The following is an 18,473-nucleotide window of genomic DNA, read 5'->3' as shown; positions in this document are numbered from 1 at the left end:
ATTTTCCTCTTATTCTTCTTCTTTTTCTTTCTGCTACCATAAAATTATTTATAAACGGAGTTTCGTAAAAACAAAATGGCGTCCATTACCTATCCCCCATCAAAGTTTTTCAATTAAAATTAAAAAAAAATTTTTTTTTTATTTTTATTTTAACTCATCAACAAGAATGACGACGTCGAAGTTAAAATTTAATAATTTAGTCGTTATTTTTTCTTCTCTCTCTCTCCCCTCCCCTCTCTCCCTCTCTCTTTTTATTTTTAGCAAAGATTTTATTGAATTTTTATATATATATATATATCAAAAGAAAATCTTTTAGATTTCATTTAAAAACCAATTTTAATATAAATAAAGAAAATTTATATTTACATGAAAATTTAATTTGCGAATCAATTCCAGAAATTTCTCCCACTCTTCCTCTCTCTCGAAAAAAAAACAAAAAACTTTCACTTTAAAATAAAAAAAAAGGAAGATGGAGAAGAAGAAGAAGAAAAAAAAAAAACAATCAAAGAACAAGGAATTGCTGAACCGTGAAATTAGGCAAAATTGTCGCTCTCTCTCTCTCTAAAAAAAAAAAATTCCATCCAGAATTTTATTTTATTCCAGAATGATAAAAAGAAAAGTGTTTGTTTTGCGTGTGTGTGAGAGAGAGAGAGAGTAAACCTTGAATTCTCTCATTTTATTTTCCCCTCCATTAAAACTTTGATTCCTTAAGAATAAAAAAAAATTTTTTCTCTTTCTTTTTTTTAATGGCGACACATCGAACTACACTAAATTATATTCGGTGCCAGAACTTAAAATGCGTTAAAGAAAATAAATAAAATAAAATAAAATAGAAAAGGAAAGGGAAGAGAGAAGGGAAGGAAAGGAACGAGAGAAGGACACGAATGAAGAGAAGGAGGGAGGAGGAGAGGTGGAAGGAGGGGAGGTCTGAAGGAAGGATTTAAAATGAAATGCCTCTGCATTATAATGAGAAAAATGTGAAGAGCCTTTTTTTTTTTTAGAAAAAGGGAAAAAGGGAAAATTCTAGAAAGAAAAAAAAAAAACTTTAACCTCGTTTTATCGTCTGCAAAGGAGGGTAAAATAAAAAAAAAAATAAACAATAAACTTCGATTTCGTAATGGGTAATTTTTTTTTTTTTTTCGCGCGAGGAAAGAGAAGGTAGAAAAAAGAAAAAAACTTTTCCAGTAATTAATTCCAGAAAAAAAAAAAAAGAAAATTTATTGATTGAGACTCACCCGTTGATTGATGTTCTCGTCATGAAAATGTTGAGTATTGCCGTAACCAAACAATGCCAGACTTGTGTAAATATCCATGATGATTTATTTGCGCTTTGATTAACAAATTCTTCCGTTTCTTCATCCACGTAAAATTGTAAAAATGATTTCTTTAAATCCGGATTAACTTGACTAGAATCTATCGTATACCACTAGAAAAAAAAATGGAAAAATTATTTCAACGGGAAAATTTAAAAGTCGCGACAAGGGTCGTGAGTTCGAATCGTCACATGGAAGAACAAAATTTTTTTTTTCTCCCGAGATCCCCCTTTTTTACGTGGGTGGAGGTAGGGGTGGGAGGAAGGGTATAAAACTCTTACGTAAAAGTAAAAAAATAAAAAACAAAAAATCTTTTTTTTATATCATTTTCAATTTTTCTTTTTAATATTAGTAAAAAACTAATTCAATAGGCCAATGATTTCTTGTTTTTTTTTTCTTTTTTTCTTTCGTAGCCGCAAATTAAAAGTGCCCCGAGGAACGTCATTGAAAAAACTATGAGAAACAATTTTTAATATCGTTTTCTTTTAAACGACCGCAAAAAAAAAAAAAAAATTAAACATAAAAATATAACGACTCGTACGTAACATTTGCCATTTTGTTATGACGAAATAAATTTTTAATCTGGTTACAAATCCGACCCGTGTACGAAAAATTTGATAATAAAACGACGGAAAACAAAAAAAAAAAAATTATCACGATATATATATATATATATATATATTTTTATCGATATATCGATCGATACTCGTTATTATCGTATCGAATCGTTTTTTTTTTCAAAAGTATTTAATTAAACGAAATGAGCGAAAAGATGACGACGCAAAATCTTATTTAAAAACACAAAAAAAAACCATCGCGCTCATCATCATCATCATCATCATTATCATCTTCATAATCATCATCATCATCATCATCGTCACTTTAAATTGTAACAAAATGAAGAGAAAAAAAAAGAAAAAAAAAATTTTATGTTCGAATGTATTCGACGTCGCACATGTGCTACGAAGACGACGACGACGACGTTTAAGACGAACGTAAAAAAAAACTATTATTATTATTATCATCATCATTATTATTAATAATAAAATGGCGAAGAATCAAATAAATAGAAAAAAAGAAAACACAATTAAAAGCCAATAAATAAAATCAAGTTATGTTATGAAACACGTTTCAAGTGTGTATAACATGTAAACGAGGCGTCAAATTGAAGAGTTTGCCCCAAAGGGATTTTTTTTTTTTTTCAAATTTCAATCCCGTAAGCTAATAATAAAAAATCAATGGGAATACATTGTGTTTTTAACACAGACGGAAAGGAGCCGAGGCAAAAACGTTGAAAAACATAGTGAGAGAGAGAGAGAGAGAATACACACATACACTCCACGATGGAATTTTAAATGATTTTTTTTTTTATTACGAAGTGATTCTGTTATAGAATTACGAAGACCATCATCATCATCATCATCATCATCATCATCATCATCATCATCATCATCATCATCATCATCATCATCATCATCATCATCATCATCATCATCATCATCATCATCATCATCATCATCATCATCATCATCATCATCATCATCATCATCATCATCATCATCATCATCATCATCATCATCATCATCATCATCATCATCATCATCATCATCATCATCATCATCATCATCATCATCATCATCATCATCATCATCATCATCATCATCATCATCATCATCATCATCATCATCATCATCATCATCATCATCATCATCATCATCATCATCATCATCATCATCATCATCATCATCATCATCATCATCATCATCATCATCATCATCATCATCATCATCATCATCATCATCATCATCATCATCATCATCATCATCATCATCATCATCATCATCATCATCATCATCATCATCATCGTCTTCGTCGTCGTCGTCGCACCTTTTAAAAAAAAAAAAAAATCTACAACCACGACGAGTGCGAAACGACCGAGAAAATTCAAAGGAAAATAATAATAATATGCTGAACACTTTCGCGGGTTTTTTTTTTTTTCGCATTTGACGAATCAATTTTGCGACGGAAGTGACGTCATTATTTAACCAATTAACTCTTTTCTAGGTATTTTTTTTTTTTATTCATTCGCTGAATTTCTCAAACTCGATTTTTCTCTCTCTCTCTCTCTCTCTTTGATGATTGATTGCGGGTAGGGCGAGGGAGATGGGGAGGAAAGGGGGAGGGGTTACCGAGGTCCGTCGCAATTTTAAATATGACAATAGTAACGACCAATTAAATCTAAATATAAAATTACGGTTGTTGACTAACAATTTCTTTTTTTTTAATTTTTAAAAAGTTAGAAGAAGGAGGCGTAGAGAAAATAAAGGTCGAATTCCAACTAATAAAAAAAAAAGAAAATTATTATTTGTTGCAATTATTACAAACAACCTTAATTTGCTTGCTAATTACGTAAGGAATTTTTTTTTTTTGTAAATTTTCAGTCTTGAAAATCACCATTTTACTTCGTTTACGCACACCAACAAACGATTAACGACCAGAGAGAGAGAGAAAGACAAAAAGAAATGGAAGAAATTAATTATGTTAAAATAAGCATTTTCGAACGTTATGAATTCGTCAATGAAAACCATAAAAGAATAAGATGTAGAAAAAGTGAGAGAAAAAGCGAACGGGAAGGAAAAAAAGAGAAAGAGAGAGAGAAAGAGAGAGAGAGATAGAGAGTAAAAATCACCGTGTAAAACGATCTAAACTATTGTCCAAATTATTTATTTATTTATTTTTTCGTTTCTACCTTTCTTTTTCTTTTAAATACTTCCGCGGTGAATTTTTTTTTTTTTTAAATTCTCCAGCTCTTTTATTATTTTTGTAAACGACAAACGATTGCAATCGTGACAAACCTTAAAAATCGCCAAGGAATTCGTTCATTACGAAAAGTATTATCATTGTTAAAAATAATAATAATAATAATAAACAATTACTCGTTTTTTTTTTTTTTTATAAACATTTAAACGAATTCGTAACCATTCATAAAAAAAAAGAAAAAAACTTTCAAACAATTCAATAATAACAACCCGATTGTTGGATTGTTTTGACCCAAACGACTCCAGTCGATTTACTCAAAATTTAAAAAAAAAAATTTCCTAAAAAAAAAAACCCGAACGTGAATAATTACTACTAAGAGACCTTATTATCATTATTATCATTATTATTATCATCATAATCGTTTGCCTGAAATATTCGTATTTATTTGTGTGTGTGTGTGTGTGTGTGTGTGTCTGTTTGTGTTTGTATGCACAATAAATTTATTTTATTGTAAAAAAAAAATCGAAGGCAACGACATTATGACGGTTGTACAAACACAACAAAAAGAAAATGGCAACCGACCGAATTCATTAAAAAAGAAGACAAAAAATTATTGTTGTTGTTGTTGTTGTTGTCGTTGTTGCTTTTCTTCTTCTCCTGCTCTCAGAAATCGTCATCTTACGTTAAAATTCAACAAAAGATTTCATCAAAGAGTTTAAAAGTCAAACCATTTTACATTCAACTTTTTTTTCGTTTCGGTTTCCTTCATCATCTTCTTTTTCTTCATCTTCTTCTTTTTTTTAATCTTCTTCATTTTTTTTCGTGGTGAAAAGTTCATCGCACTCTTACAAAACGATCGTCGGGCGAAAACTAAAAAAGAGAGAGAGAGAGAAGAAACGCGATATGACGAAACGTTCGAAACGGTCGGGTTGACAAAAAAAAAGGAGAAAAAAAACCATCCCTAAGGACGAAACGTGAAAAAGAAGAAAAGGAAGAAAGAACAAAGAAGGACGAAAAACGCTGCGGCGTAAATCCCTTTCCCCCCCCCCAAAAAAAAAACAATCGCGAAATTAACGAACGATAACGAATAAAAATAATCCTCACAAATTGTGAATGAATTTTTTTTTTCCTTCCGTTCTTGCTTCTGGAGACACTTCCAAAAAAAAAGCAAAAAAAATTCGTTAATTTATTAACTGGACGTACTCATCATACGTCACGCACACGCACACGCACGCACGCACGCACACACTTGCCCTCCCGTGTTATCCTTTCATCTAATTTAATTTTTCTCCTTTTATTTTTTTTTGCCAAATTTTATTTTTTTTCTTTTTGTTTTTTTTTTTTTTTTTTCAGGTTGAAAGAAGAAGATGAACAGGTAGAGATTACACCTGACTGATAATGCGTTATAATAACAAAAAAATAAAATGATAAAAAAAAAATTCACATTTGACCTTTCGTCTAAGGGTTATCTGTTGTTTTTTTGGTTTTTTCTCACGACATTTTCCCAACGAACCTAAAAAAAAACTCGAAACCTCAAAAACCTTTGCGATAATTTAATCGTCTTTTCTTTGGCACTATGTAATGAGCTTTGACAATCATCTTCATCTTCATCTTCATTTTTTTCTCTCTCTACCTCCTCCTCCCTCCTTTCCTCCCCCCTCTTCCTTTTTCCTTTTAGTTTTCGGCTGTTTTAACTTTTTGAACTTGAAGTTTTCACGTGGTGGGAGGAAGGCGGTGAGGAAGAGGGGAAAGGCGAAGGTACAAAACAGTTGATGATGATGATGATGAGAGGAGGAAGGGGGAGAGAAGGGGGGAGGGGCTTAAAGAAGGAAAAAAAAGAACGAAACAAACGCGAAAGTGATCGAGTTAAAATTTTTTTTTTTACTCCTTCCTTCCTTCTTTTCTTCTTTCCTTTCTCTCTCTCTCTCTCTTTCTTCGTTTCTTCTTCCACGATGTTTTTTTTTTTTTTTTTTTTACTCTTCTACATTCCCATAATTTCCACTTCAACTTTGACTTTGATTATTGACATTGATTTAAGTAAAGTCGCAAACGAAAAGACAAAAAAAAATTTTTTTTTTCTCCCCTCCCCCTTCATTTCAAAATGGCTGCCTCTTAACCGATTAATAATAATAATAATAATTTTCATTTTTTGTTTTCCGAATAATAATTATTTAATGATTGATTGATTGATTGATTTTGCTTGTGTTTGTACAAACGGTATGAAATTGTATTACCGAATTGCGAAAATCTTTTTTTTATTATTTAATTATGGGGGGTCTTCGACGTCACACGATCGTCGTCACGTGTCCAACATCTGCGAGTGGGCGTTTGCGACATTCGTCTAACAACCTCACATCTCTAATCAATTCAACCTCTTCTCTTCTTTTTCTTATTCTTCTACCTTTTCCACCTTCGCCATTTTTTAAATTTCACGTAATTGAAAAAATAAAAAACGATTAGTAAATTCTCCATCAAATTATTATTATCATTATTATTATTATTATTTCTTTTATTTTCGTCGATTCGTCCGTCTTTGTCTACTTTTTTTGATTGCTTCGATCGGTTACGGCAAATAAATTACCGGTAAGTTTTTTTTTTTTTAATACTTTTTAAATAATTTTCTTGCGAAACAACCGAGTGAGTGTCGGCTTTTCAATTGATTGTTTCTTCGAAAACGAATTTCATTTAATGTCATTTAAATCTCGGCTGAGTTTCGAAATAATAATAATAATAATAATCGACACGTATACAACATTAATGACGTTTTTTTTTATGCGGGTCGACGACGACGACGACGACGACTACGGTGGGGGGGTGGTGGGTGAGAGGGCGGGTGTGTGTGTGGGTGGGAGACAAGAAGCAGGAAGAAGAAATTATAAAAAAAAATCGATCGTTTCGTAAGCGTTCGAAACGTTCGCAAGACACGAACGTCACGCAAATTTTTTTTTTTTTTTGATTGCTTGCATTTAAATTTGATGTTAATCAAATTGTAATTTTTTCTTTTTTATTTTCTCGATTGGAAAATGATACGTTGCGTTTGTTGTGTCTGTCTCGTTCTTTTCGTTTGCACGTACAACAAACAACTTTTTATTTTTTTAATAGTTTTTTCCCTAAATTTGTGTCTTTTTTTCTCTAAAAAAAAATTCGGTGGTTTACATATTAAACTTAACATTTATCGACAAACCTAATCGATCGATTACGTCATTCGAGCGCCCCCAAAGAGAGAGAGAGAAAAATCAATACGTTGATCGAATTTTTATTTTTTGTTTTTAATAATAATAATAAAATCGATCGAAAACTTGCGACCGTTTCCGGAAAAAAAAAAATCGAATTTTGTAGGACAAAAGAAAAAAGAGAAAGAGTGAGAGAGAGATAGAGAGACAAAGGAGAAAATTTTGAAAGAATGAGTAAAAAAAAAAAAAATTTAAAATTGTTACAATCAAAATAATGATAACGAATAAGGTATAAAACGATGTTACAAATGAAAGGAAATCGAAACGTAAATTGAAAGTCTCTCGTTAAAATGAACGAGAAAAAATAAATGGAAAGGGAAACAAAAAAGAAAATCGAAGAAGAAAAAAGAAAAAAGAAAAAAGGGAAAAAAGAATCGATAGATAGATAAGGCCTTTCTGACAAAGGGAATCTTGGGAGAAAAAAAAAACAGACAGTTTAATTTTTACTTGAATAAAAAAAAAAAAAAGAAGAAAAAGAAAACAATTGTTTTTACGCCATTTTGTTATTGGAACGAATTAAAAATATGTCTGCGATGTTTAAAAAAAAAGTGAACGCACGAAACCTGATTAAAGGGGTAACAATTAATTAACAAAGTTTCAGAGAAATTAAACGTAAGACAACGAAGACGCGCACGCACGCACGCACGCACACAAACACACACGCAACCACGTTATTTCAAACAACAAACAACAATAATTAAAAAATTTTTACTCTCCGATTGTTTGTTTTATTTTTTTCTCAAATCGAAAAACAAAAAAAAAAAAACTTGATTTCTATCAATAAATCGAATTTTTTTTTTTTACGACGAGAACAAAATCAAAACAAACAAAAACAAACAAAAACGAAAAAAAAACAAATCGAACAATCGAAAAAAAAATTTTTTTTAAAAATATTTCAATCACACTCATTATCGTTTTCAGAGAAAGAAAAAAAAAAAAAGAAAAAGGAGAGAGAAGGATGGAAATAAAACAAACTTGTTGTAATATTATGGTTGTTTGTTTGAATTCAAACGATTGTTGTTTGTTTGATAACTAAATTCCACTTGTTACGTAACTGCAAATCATTAAATGGTTAATGACATTTTTATTCAAGGGGTTGATATTAATAATATACAACTCTCTAAAAAAAACAAACAAACAAACAATCAGTCGGCTATCGAACAAAATGCAACAATCGCTAACCATAGTAATAATAATAATAATTATTATTATTATCGATTTTTTAAAATCCGAAATTCGATTATTTAAAAATTTTTTTGCGCTTTAATAATTTTTGTTTTCCATTGCGGAAAAAAGTTATCAGACTGTCGTGAACCTTAGCAAAATTATACGGATTTAAAGAATGAAAACGCGGGAAAAAAGAGAAAGAAGACGAAGAAGAAGAAAAAGAAGAAGGAGAAGAAGAGTAAGAAGAAAAAAAAAACCATCCACTTAAAAACGAATTTAACTTAATTCCGTAAGTCACGCATGCGGAATAGTAATTATAAAAAAAGTGTGAAGATACGGCGGATACGACGGTCGAACGGGAGAGGAGGAGGAGGAGGCTGGAAGGTGGAGATCGTGACGAGGCTGGAGGGCCCATCTGGACCCCCGAGACAACCATAACTTAAATTATGCTGATGACTATTAAGTTACCTTGATTCTATCAAATGTCATCTTTTTTGTGTTCAGCCCTGACTCATGGTTTTTTTTTTTTTGTTCTTTTTCATTCTACATCTTCTTCTTCTTCTCCTCTTACTCCTCTTCTCATCTTCTTTTCACATCTTTACGTATATTCGTTTTAAACTTCTTCTACTTTTTTTTTGTATTTATTTATATCGTCTTAGTCTAATGTTTCCAATTAATAATAAAAAAAAATTTTTTTTTTTTTTCAAAATTATTTTAATGATTCTCTTCTCATTAATTCCAATCTTACTATCCTCTCTCTCTCTCTCTCTCTTTTTTTTTTTCTTCCTTTTTTACGTTTTTCATTTATCATTTTTTCCTTTGTCTCTTTTTTTTTTACATCATCTTTTCCATTTTTATTTTTCTTTTCCTTTTTTTAAATTTGAAAAAATTCGTTTCGAAAGACGCGAGCGACATCATCCTGCGGATTATTTTTTTTTTCTCTTTCAATTGATTTTATTTGCTCCCATTTTTGTCGGGGAAACAGATTTTCAATTTAAATGTTTATTACGTATTTGTTACGACTTTTTTTCCTTTTTTTTTTAATCCATTTTTAGTTTTTTTTCTAACCTTAAACTTACGTTTTTTTTTTTTTCTTTATTTCGGTTCGGGGGTTTTTTTTTTTTTATTAAACGTGTCTCTAGAAAATTTAAAAAAAAAAAAAACGATTTATCATCCGCAGAGTAATTACAAAAAAAAAAAAAACTAAATTTATAAATTTTTTTTTTTTTATGTTCACGAGAAAACCTTTTTTAATTAATTTTTTTTTTTTATTAGATTTGGACTGAGAATTTTTTTATGTCACGATACGTGGCAGAAGATAATTATTTCGGTAGCAAGATGGCTGATCGAGTGAATTATTTTAATTGTTTATCGATGCTAAAATATGACTGATATTTACGCGTAAATAATAATTTTTTTCTTTTCTATTATCATTTATTTATTTTTTCTTTCTTTCTACTGACATGAACTTATCGAATCGACAGCATATTTAGAATAATTTTAATTCACCCCCCTCTCTTCCCTCAAAAAAAAACTACCCCAAAACGCTTTCGATCGCGTTCCGGAAAATAAAAAATAAAAAAATAAAATTAATTTTATTCTGATAACCGTAACCGCCACCCGATAATTATTTTCTGCTCCCACGTTTTTTTTTTTTATTCATTTCACCTCCCTTAATTTAATTTACGGTTAATCAAATTAATCAAAAACAAATTTGAAAGGGGGGAAAGGGAAAAGGGAAAGAAAAAAAGAAAGAAAAGGAAATTGTAATTTTTTTTTTAATAATTAGTTTATACGAAAATCTTCGAGTAGGTTTTCGTTTAACTTAAATTCGAACCTTTTTCGAACCTTTTCCTCTAACAACCCTTCCCACTTTTTTTCTTCTCCCCTTCACCTTCACCCTCTCCCACAATTTTTTAAATTTTTTTTCTTAGCGAAAACTATTTTTTCACGTACGATTTTCGTTCGTTTTTGAAGTCAAAGCATCGTCTGCTACAAATTTTATTCATTGAGGGTCGGGATGGGGGGGAGGGGAATGAATAGAAAATGGGAGGAGTGAAGAGTGAGAAGTGAGAAATTAAAATTCAGATACAATTTTTGAAAATCATTTAGGATTCTTTAATTATTATTATTATTATTATTATTTTCTTTATAACAAAAGAATTTATAAGAAATAAAGTAATTAGAGAATGATTTTTGTTTTATTCTGTTAATTAACCTCAGGTGGATTCGGCGTGAGATTAAACGAAATGAGATGAAAGAAGGAAAGAGAAAGAGAAAGGGGTGGAGAGGGGGAGGGGAGAGATGATGCTGTTTGAATTTAAACGGTGATTATTGTATGGGCAGATGGGTCGTGTATAAAAATTAAAATTAAATCGCCCGAGGTGTTGCCTACCGTGACCGGTAGCCGTTGGTATAAACCGAAACCATTTGAACATTCATTGTTGTTGTTGTTGTTGTTATTCGTCAAAGAGAGGAAAGAGAGAGAGAGAGAGAGGGGGGAACTTGTCAGTCAAATGATGTAAATATTTTTTTTTTGTATCGTTTTTACATTCATTCCTATTCTCTCCTTTTTCTTTTTTTTTACGACGTACAAACGCCAAAATATAAAATTTTCCCAATCATCGCCCATTTTTCCCTCCTCCCCCCATACTTTAAAGCGTCAGAAAAAAAATTTTTCAGAACCACGTAAGAAAAAGAATAAATCGGAGTAAATTAAACGTTTCTTTCCTTTCAACGCTCTAAATTAAATGAAAACAAAAAAAATAACGACGACGACGACAACGCGAGATGAGCAGCAATTATGTAATAATCGTTACCGAAAAAAAAAAAAAAATAATAATGATAATAATAATAATAAACCGGACGTATTTACGAGGTGCAGCCGCCATAAGGTCGTTTCGGTTTTGTTTTTTTTGAATATACCTCAAGGCTTTAAACCAACACAAAATTCAAATTACTCGAAAAAAAAAATTTTTTTTTTTTTAATTGATACGTCGCGACCACTCAAGGGTCCGAAAAAAAAAAATAAAAAAAAAATTACGGAGCACACGTACACGGTAAACAGTCGGAAAAGGAGCAAAAAAAAAGGAAAAGGAAGAAAGAGATGGAGGGGGAGGGGGAGGAAGAGAAAAAAAAGTAAAAAGTTCGAAAACTTTGCCCTCTCTTCTAACTACGTACAAAAAAAAACGTCATGAAAGATATAATTATGATAATTGAATATATTAAAGAGCCTTAATTATAATAACACCTCCTTTAGCTCAAAGACAACATCATGTCTTCTTCCTTCCTACCTCCGCATCCGCCTCCCCATTCGCCCAACTCCCTCCCTCCCCACTCACCTTCTTTCGAACCATTTTAAACCATTAAAATTTAAATAAATATACGTTTTAACGTTATCACACGTTATCTAACTAACTCGCACACACGCACACACACATAAACTCAAATAACCACTAACTAACTACTAACTACTATTACTACTATTACTACTATCCGTCTATTATACTATTTTTCTCACAAAAAATCGTTGTTTTTTTTTTTTTTTGCGGGCGAGAGAAAATTAATAAGAGAGAAAGAGAGAAGTAAAAAACATTTAAACACTCGTTCGAATTTTAAAATGAAAAGAGAAGCAAAGAGAGAGAGAGAGAGAGAGAAAGAGAGAGAATGATAAAATTTTACATTTAAAAAAAAAAAAAAAGAAAAACTTTGGTCGGTCGAGAGTCATGTGTGGGTATACTCCGTCGGGTAAGAAAAAATCTTCGCCATTTAATAAGAGAATAATACCCGGTAGCTAGAAGATTGCTCAAGTTCCCATCACTTCTGACATCACATCAAATTACATTATAATCATCATCATCATCATCATCATCATCATCATCATTATGGTTATTAATTTTAATTTTATTGTAAATTGCATTCCAACTATTTTGTTTTGTGGTGACTCTATGTCTACCTGAATCACGACGAATTAACCGAGAGTTTCTACTCTCGCTCTCGCTCCTTCCCTTTTTCCATCATCATCATCGTCGTCTTCTTTCTCTTTTATTTCTTCTGCTTCATACCTTTTTTTTTTTACATTAAACTCCTCCGCCACCTTATTCGACTCATCTTTCATATTCTCATCATGGTTTATCCTTTCCTTTCCTTTGGTCGAAAAAAAAAATCAATTAATCTTCTTCGTTCGATGCCATCCGACATTTTCGTTTTTCCTACCTAAATATTATTATTATTATTTATTTATTCGATATGTCTTCGAGTGAATACTATTTTTGAAATCTTAATCGATAATTTTTCCACGTTTAGTTTTTCCCTTTTATTTTTCTTTTCCTTTTTCATTTTTTTTTTTTTCTTTCCATCTGGCACAATCTCTCGCCATCGTTTTACATTTTCTTTTAAATTCGTAATATGCGAGCAATTAATGAATGACTTGTAGTTCTTTTAATCTTTCGTACGGTTGTGTAATTTCCATAATTACACTAGAATTTCGCTCGTTAGAAAATATCTCTCGGCACAAAAAAAAAAAAAAAAAGAAAGAAATGCACCATCAAATTAAAATTTTTAAGTGTACGTGCCACACACACAACAACAAAAAAAATTATGGGCAAATTGTAATAATAATAATAATAATAATGTTCCTCCGCTTACGAATAAAATAATTTTTTTTTTTTTTTGCAAATTTACTCTTGAACGTTTTAAGCCGAGAAAAAAAAAATTACGTGTGCGGCGGCAGAAGAAAGAAAAGAAAACGAGAAGGAAAATTTGATTGGATGGGAAAAGGCGGTGGTGGTGGTGGTGGCGGTGAAGGAGAAAAAAAAAACAAAATGTTGTTGCCCGTATGATTTTTACGCTCAATCATTCATTAATAAATTTAAATTTTCTTTTGAAAATGATTTTCCGCCATTGAAATCGATATTTCCCCCCTTCCCCCGACATCCTCTCCCTCGTTTCACAAACTATTATTAAAAAAAAAATTTTTTTTTCCACGTTTTTCTTATCCACGTTTGTGAAACAGCAATTAAAAAACTCGAAAAGGTGTTAAAGAAAAAAAAAAAAAAATGGCTACGAATCGACGATAGAAAATTGAAAAAAAAAAAAAAAACCGATTAACGGCCTTACGAGCCGTGAAATGATTTATTTTTAATTTGCTTTAAATGATTACTTTCCAGGGCAAAATAAAAAAAACGGGGCAGAAGAAAAAAAAAAAATGAGGAAAACAATGGATCGGAGGTGAGGTTGTTAAAAATCACGACGACGTTATATAGTTACATCGTTCGTCGTCGTATACGTCGGGTAGGTTGGTTGGTAGGTAGGTAGGTAGGTAGGTAGGTAGGTACCTCCTCTACCTGATGAACATTAAAAAGAATGAAAAAAAAAAAAAATTAATATTAACACCGTAATAAAATTTTTTTTTTTTTTTTAAACCGTAAAGCGAAACGAATTTCAAAAAAAAAAAATGAAAATGAAAATAATTAAACTTTTTTTTCTTACCGAATTTAAAAAAAAAAATTAAATTCAAAATGTCGTTTCAAATTAAAAATTATTATTATTATTATTAACAACTAATTGACTTGTTTCTTTTTTTTTTTTTCCAGATTAAAAGAAAATTTTGAACGGTCGACGAATACAGATTCGACGTGTCGAAAATCATTTCCCTCGGGTCTTAACAACAACAAAAAACGCGTACGTCGTAACAATGGTGACAACAAACACACAAACGGTGGCACACACACGCACACGCACATGCACACCATCGTCGACGTAATGGTAGTCACACGAGAAACAATAAAAAAAATTAAACCCGGTTTTAACTTTGTTGTCTACGTGTGTGTAATTGGAAAAGGTAAGATAATTAACGATTTGTCAGTTGAATCTTGACACCTGAATAACTCTCTCACTCTCTCTCTCTCTCCCTCGTCAGTATAATAATAATTGCCCTAAGATTTACTACACCTAACATGGATGGAGGCCTTTCATTCAAAAAAAAAAAAAAAATTTTTATACATTCGTATTAATATTTGATTAATCCCTGGTTAATTCTCCTTATTTATAAACAATAATAATAATAATAATAATAATAATAATATAAACGAATATAACTTTACCGCGTGCGTGCGTGTGCGTAAGCTTGTTTGCATGCGTACCTAACCAAACCATAGAAAAATTCATTTAAAGTCAAGTCCCTCTCTCCCCCTTTGGATCTAATCAGAAAAAAAATTATTCTTTTATTTTCCATAGAATTATTCGACACCTACTCGGGAAATGTATAAAATGGATTTATAAGTGCGTGTGCGTGTGTATGTTATCATTAAAATAGATAACATAAACACAAAAATAATGTTGTTGTTGTTATGATACTGATAACATTTCTTTACTATTGAAAATTAAACCTGGATCGAAGAATGATAATTTAAATTCCAAAACATATTTATTTATATATATTACGAATCGTTTCTACTTTTCCCCCTTGAAAAAGAAATATGTAATAATAATAATAATAATATCCTGGAGGGCTTTGACCTCCCCAACCGTCGTAATTATTAACATTTTGTTTATGGTCCGATTATAATTTTTTTCTTTTTTTTTTTTGAATATTATTAAACGATGAGCATGGATGAAAATCATTGATTTGACTAGAAATATCGTCACGATAAAAATACCAATTTAAAAAAAAAAAAAATAAGTGAGAAAGAGAGAGAGAGAGAGAGAGAGAGATTATCAGTCGAATCGCTAAGGTATAATAAAGCGCAAAAAAAAAAAAAAAATATGGCACTTTTTTTTTGTTATAATGAGGTAAAAATATTATTAAATTGTGTGTACCAGGTACGTATTATTATTATTATATACATTTCAAAAAAAATAAAATTGTTTGTGATTATCACAAATCGATAAAAAAAAAAAAAAATAAATAAATGCAATAAATAACATTTATTATTATTATTATTATTCGAACGATCGTTCGGTGTTATTTTCGTGGACTTAATTGTGTTTTATATGTTTTCCTCATGAACATAACTAAATCACAACAAAAATTACTTTTTTATTTTTTATTTTTAAAAAAACGAAATTTAAGAGTATAACCCCCCCTCCCATTTTTTCTTTTTTTTTATCGTCTTATCATGATGATAATTTTACATATAAATAAATAAATAAATAAATAGAAATAAAAAAACAATACTCACTTATTTTAATTTAATACTTAAAATAGGTTTTTTTGTTTTTTTTTTTTTTTTATTATGTAACTCGAATAATTTTAAATATTAAAAAAAAAAAGAGGTTTTTTTATAGACATATATGTTTTTACAAAAAAAAAAAAAAAGAAAAGCCATAAATAATTCTTATAAAATGACAAAAAATAAAAACAAAATGAAATGTTAGAGTCATCAATAAAACCAAATCGAATATTATTTATGTTTTGTATTAATGGTTTAATGTAATTAAATTAAGACTTGAAACCACAATTTACATAATCGAGTAAAAATTTACTTGTATTACATAAAAAGGGAATTAATCATTAATGAATTTTTAATTACAAAAGAAAGCAAAACCTTAATTTTTTGAAATGATCTATTCGATTACATTGTTGGGTAACTGTGCCTAATGCATACATTAATGTCATTAAAAATGCAACATGAAACCTTTTACCTAAAGTCGAAAGAAATATAAAAACATAAAAAAAGAATTCAAATTAAAAAATTAACAATGTGAACACATTTGAAAACAAAAAAAAAATTTTCAAGATGTTATTATAGATAACTTTTCTTTCCTTTTTAAAATAATCAAAGTTAAATTTCGAATGAATGTTTTTAATTAAGTTATCGAATGATTAAAGAGTTATTAATATTACAAAATTTTTTTTTTTGTTATTACATAATAAAGCCGAGCAATAAATTGAATTACATTGGAGTAATTTTTATTTTAAAGATTGTTGTAATAATACTACTTGTGGTCATAAAATGAACAATTCATTGATTACATTTGTAATTAAAATTTTTTTTGTTAAAAAAAATTTTAGATAACACATCTGTTTACTTAAACTTTTATTAACCAGGTTAGGTTAGTTAGGAGTTAAGATTAGAATGTTTCTTTATCAAAAAAAAAAAACAAAAAAAACAAAAGACTTACCAACTTTTTATCAAATTTTTTAAGTTCTTCATCAATTTTGTACTTTTGATATAGAGCATTTGCCAACGAACCTCTTCGTAACATTTTTTTTTCTAAATAATTATTAATAATTAAGAAATGATTTAAAAAAAAAATTCGTTTGACTTGCAAACGTTTGCAAAATTAAACGGAATGTAAAGAAAAAATAATAAATATCAAATATTCACGGGCACATTATATGTGTAAAAAAAAAATAATAATAAAATAAAAAAAAAAAGTAAATCATATTTTTAAAAAATTAAATTTTAGGCAAACATTTTTTTCCTTTTTTCCTTTTTTTCCTTTTTTTTTTTTATTTAATTTACTTATTCACCCGTGAATCGGAATATTTTTGATATGATGCACAGCGCTCCTATCGGATTTTTTGATAACGAAAAAATAGAGGCCTTTTTAAATGAAAAAATAAACAAACGATAAACATAATAACGTAATCACTTCAATTAAATAAAAAATTGATAATGTTATGTAAAACGAATTTTTATTTATTTTTTATTTTTTTATTTCAATTAACCATAAATATTAATAATAATAATAATAATAATAATACTAATTTAAAAACATCGTTTAACCGTTTGCTACAAACTACAACAACCGAGGAGGGGGCGGGGGAAAAACAAATAAAAAAAAAATTTTTTTTAAATGTTTGTTTAAACAAACATTTAATTTATGCTCCCTAATAATTATAACACGTGAACTAATTATTATTATTATTATTATTATTGATATTTATTTTCAAACGAAAAAAAAAAAAATTTAAAACAAATATTTGTTGATTGAATGCTCTCTCTCTCTCTCTCTCTCTCTCTTTCGTGAAGAACCTTTAGAGAGAGAAAAAAAAAACTTTTCAATCAACAACACACACACATTCTTCAAAAAAAAAAAAGGAAAAAAAAATTATTCATGTGAAAAAAAATAATATGGTTGAATTTTATTTGACTTCCACTTTAAATTTTTTTTTCTATAATAATATTAATAATAATAATAATAATAATAATAATAATAATAATAATAATAATAATAATAATAATAATAGTAATAATAATGATGGAAATTCAATTTCGATTATTTTTATTGATTATTTTCTTTTTTTTTTTTCTCCCCCTCTCTCTTTCTATTTTTTTTCATCTTCTTGTATTTCTATTAAAATAAATAAATAAATAAAATTATTATTAATTGTGGTCCATATAAGAGAGGAAAGAAAAAAAATTTTTTTTAAAGTTGTGTTCAAATAAAATAAAAAGGAAAAAAATAAAAAATAAAAATAATAATAATTTTAAGTGATTGCTTTTTTTTTTTTTATAATCGAAAATTACATGGATGAAAAGACAAAATATGGCGGAGGTGTGGTTATATGTATAACCGCAAAATTGGTGAAAGCAAAAAAAAAAAAAAAAACGTTCACCTAATCATATTATTTGACACTTGAAAACTTTAAATTAAAAAAAAAAAAAAAAACACGAGTGAATCTTATTTAGGAAATTTAAATTACTTACAATTTTCCATTATTATTATTATTATTATTGATAATTGGAATTATTTCGTTAAAATTCGTTTCGATAATAATAAAAAAAAATATATATTTTTTGTTGAAAGAATACAAACAACAACAACAACAAACGATTTCTATTAATTAAACGTTTTATAAACTTTAATCGTCTCGTCGCCATTTTTCTTTTTTTCCCCCGGAAGATTTCATAGAGTAAATAAAAATTAAAATCGTTTCCGTATAATTTTTTATAAAATTATTTTATAGGAATTATTTATTATCATTATTACACAATGGAAAAATAAATAAATAAAACCACAAATTTATTTATTTATTTTTGTAGTTCGCAAC

General features: G+C 28.9%; 1 protein-coding gene across 1 annotated transcript; it reads right to left on the bottom strand.

Moving 5' to 3' along the window:
* Nucleotides 1-1,231: 1,231 nt before the first annotated feature.
* Nucleotides 1,232-1,868, bottom strand: Phum_PHUM191290 (uncharacterized protein; the record flags this gene model as incomplete). The annotated part of the gene is made up of 2 exons (XM_002425263.1): nt 1,232-1,426; nt 1,833-1,868. The coding sequence occupies 2 exons, from the start codon at nt 1,866-1,868 to the stop codon at nt 1,232-1,234; spliced, it is 231 nt and encodes a 76-aa protein (XP_002425308.1).
* Nucleotides 1,869-18,473: the final 16,605 nt, after the last annotated feature.

This window comes from Pediculus humanus, genomic scaffold (assembly GCF_000006295.1).
Source record: "Pediculus humanus corporis 1103172107541 genomic scaffold, whole genome shotgun sequence".
Lineage (NCBI taxonomy): Eukaryota > Metazoa > Arthropoda > Insecta > Psocodea > Pediculidae > Pediculus > Pediculus humanus.
The sequence above is the reverse complement of the archived record's forward strand: the minus strand, read 5'-3'. Positions and strand labels throughout refer to the sequence as shown.